The sequence below is a fragment of the Crocuta crocuta genome, unplaced genomic scaffold, assembly GCF_008692635.1.
Source record: "Crocuta crocuta isolate KB4526 unplaced genomic scaffold, BGI_CrCroc_1.0 scaffold119, whole genome shotgun sequence".
NCBI classification, from domain to species: domain Eukaryota; kingdom Metazoa; phylum Chordata; class Mammalia; order Carnivora; family Hyaenidae; genus Crocuta; species Crocuta crocuta.
Genome location: NW_027551562.1, coordinates 10,008,091 through 10,010,901, shown reverse-complemented (window position 1 = coordinate 10,010,901; position 2,811 = coordinate 10,008,091). Strand labels below are relative to the sequence as shown.

Here is a 2,811-nt window from a genome sequence, read left to right as displayed (position 1 = left end):
GGGCTCTCAGCCAGGGCGGCAGGGTGTGTCCTGTCCCTCGGGAAGGGATGACCTGGCAGAGGCCTTCTCCCCGTGGACAGGTGGCCTCTCCTGTTCGTCTCCTTCCTCAGCTCCAGACGATGGCCGCCAGAGGCCCTTTCTGGAGACGCCCCCTGTAGCCTGGAAGTGAAGCCCCTTGCCCATGGCGCCCAGTTAGACCTGTGGACACACGTGGGGAGGGGGCGGCAGTGTCCTGACACCAAAGGCGGAGAGGAGGCGCCCTGGGTGCCACCCCGCCAGCCCCAGGGCCTGACACACCCACCTTTCGGTGCCGTTCCAGGGCCGGGGGCCGCCCCCGAAGGCAGGGAGCCCACCTCACCACCCACCACCAGCCTGAGGAGGAGGGACTCTGCCGGCGGGGCTCACGGCCGGCTGGCAGGGCCCGGTGCCACGCGGGCCAAGAAGAGGAAGCCCAACTTCTGCCCGCAGGAGACGGAGGTCCTGGTGTCCAAGGTCAGCAAGCACCACCAGCTGCTGTTTGGCCCGGGGCTGCTGAGGGCCGAGCCCACGCGCAGGTACCGCGTGTGGAGCCGCATCTTGCAGGCCGTCAACGCCCTGGGCTACTGCCGCCGGGACATCGTGGACCTCAAGCACAAGTGGAGGGACCTGCGCGCGGTCGTGCGGCGCAAGTTGGGCACCCTCCGCCACGTGGCGCACGGTCCCGGCCGGCTCTGGGCCTCGGCCCTCACGCCCGTCGAGCAGCTGGTGGCCAGGACCTTCTCCTGCCAGGCCCCGCCCCCCGACGGCTTCAGCCTGGAGCCGCTCAGAGGTGAGTGCCTCCCCCGGGCGTCTGGCCAGCGGAAGCGCAGGCCCGTGGTGGCCTGCCCGTGGCCACGCCCTCCTCCCCTCCTCCTCTTCCTGCTTCCCCACCTGCACCGCCTCCCACCTCCCGAGGCTCCTGCCCCCGCACATGCGGGGACAGCCTTCTGAATGTCCGGGTGCAGCCGGTGAATGCGCCTTGGCCCTGACCGCCGCGGCTGCAGAGCTGGGAGCGGCACTAGACGCGGAGATCCCCCGAGGACTCTGCTTCCCGCCTCTGGGCCACGGGCCACGGGAGGAAACGGGTTTCCCGCCTACGCGCACACACCTGAAATACGCGGGTTGCGTGTGTCCCCCACGTCACCGTCTGTCCCTCTTTTGCTCTCCTGTCCCATCCCGGGCTCTCAGCCTGTGCGTGAGATCAGTCGCCCCTGCGCACTTTCTGGTTTACGACCCGGGTGGCAGAGCTGGGGTTTGGCGTAACGTCCGGAGCCGGCCCCATGTCAGGATGCGCGGGAAGGTGGGGAGCACCTGGCGTTCTCTGGGGCGTGCTGCTCTGTGGGGGTCACTGCCTGAAGGCTCCTGTCGGGCACAGGGGGCCCATGGAGGTCAGTGGGGCGTTGGGGAGCCCCGTGGGTGGGGCCCAGACAGGTGCAGGTCCTGGGGACGCACACAGCAGCGGGGGCAGCACGTGGGGCACAGGGCTGCTGGGTGGGGCTTTGCGGGGAGGGAGAGGGGACAGGAGGTACGAGGGAGGCGTGGGGGCAGGCGGGTCATTTGCGTGCCTCCTCGGTCGTCGAGGGTGCTGGTGTTAGGTCCTGAGGACCGTGTCTAAGTCCTCGCCTAGGGTTTGGCTTCGAAACAGGGCAGAAAATACACAACGTTCGGAATAAAATGGCAGCAAACGCGTGTTTGCAGCAGACAGGATGGGCGTTGCCTCACGTCGCCCCCGCCAGCCCCACGCTTTGGGACACCGTCTCCATTGGTGGCGGGCAAGGCGGTGGTCTGGGCGCCGCTGCCGTGGTGTCCCCAGTGGCACCTGTTGGCCTGGAAGCTGCGTGCCCTGCCCGTGTGCCGGCTGGGCCACCAAGCAGCGGGACCCTGAGGCTGAGGGCCGCCTGCGCGTGGCTTGCCGTGGTCAGTGGGGGGCGCCCAGCAAGCCTGTGCCTCCCTCACGGCTCCCCGAGTTCCTCCTGGATGGACCCTGACGCACGCTTGCCTCCCTCCCCCAGGAGCAGAGCGCTGCCCCCACCCCGAGCTCGGGGCCACCCCGTCCTTGGTCCCTCCAACCCGAAGCCCGCTCGCAGCCTTGCAGGCCTGCCTGGCCCCTCGGGCCTCCCTCTGCCTCCTGGGCCTGCACTTATCCCCGCAAGGGTAGGGGGTGCTGGCGCATTCAGCTGAGAGTGGACCCTCCGCACACCTTCCTCACTTCCTCGCAGCGCTGCCCTCCGGCCCCTCCGGCTCCAGCACCCCCTCCCGGGGTTTTCTCTGGGGTCCCTCAGCCCTGCTGGCTGGGCTGCCGCAGCAGCTGCCTCTGGACCCCGTGAGATGAAGGGCGGGTGGCGGGAGCAGGTGTGGAGCTGGGCGCTGCTGGGGGCAGAGGCTGCCGGGCACCTGCATGGAGACGCTTGGTGGGCTGCCTCCCCGGGTCTGATTGCCCAGGAGCGTCCGTTGTCCCTGCAGAGGGCGGGGGTGCTGGAGGGCCGCCCAGTGTCCAGGTCCCCGGACCCCCGCCCTCCATGGACGGCTTCGTGGTTTCCAGCTTGTGGCCAGGTGGAGGTACTGGGAACACTCATATAAAATCTTTGCATTGACAGGTGTTGTCACTCTTGTTGGGGGTTGGGTTAGATTAAACTTCTAATAAACTACCAACGTGGCTGTCCCACCATCGGGTCCTGCAGCCACCAGCCTGCTTGCGCTTGCCCTTCATTCCACCCCTCGGGCTGATTTTGATCTTGTACTGGGCTGTATGGGGTGGGGAGGTGGGCGGGGCTGGATGGGGCTGAGCTGGGA

The 2,811-nt window shown here is 68.3% G+C and overlaps 1 protein-coding gene across 1 annotated transcript in view; it reads left to right on the top strand.

The window, feature by feature from the left end:
* TSNARE1 (t-SNARE domain containing 1) overlaps positions 1–2,811 on the top strand; it is an 88,719-nt gene that overhangs the window by 38,480 nt on the left and 47,428 nt on the right. The window contains exon 4 of the mRNA XM_077750019.1: positions 320–808. Coding sequence (XP_077606145.1) covers positions 320–808 — 489 coding nt within the window. The remainder of the gene's footprint in view (positions 1–319; positions 809–2,811) is intronic.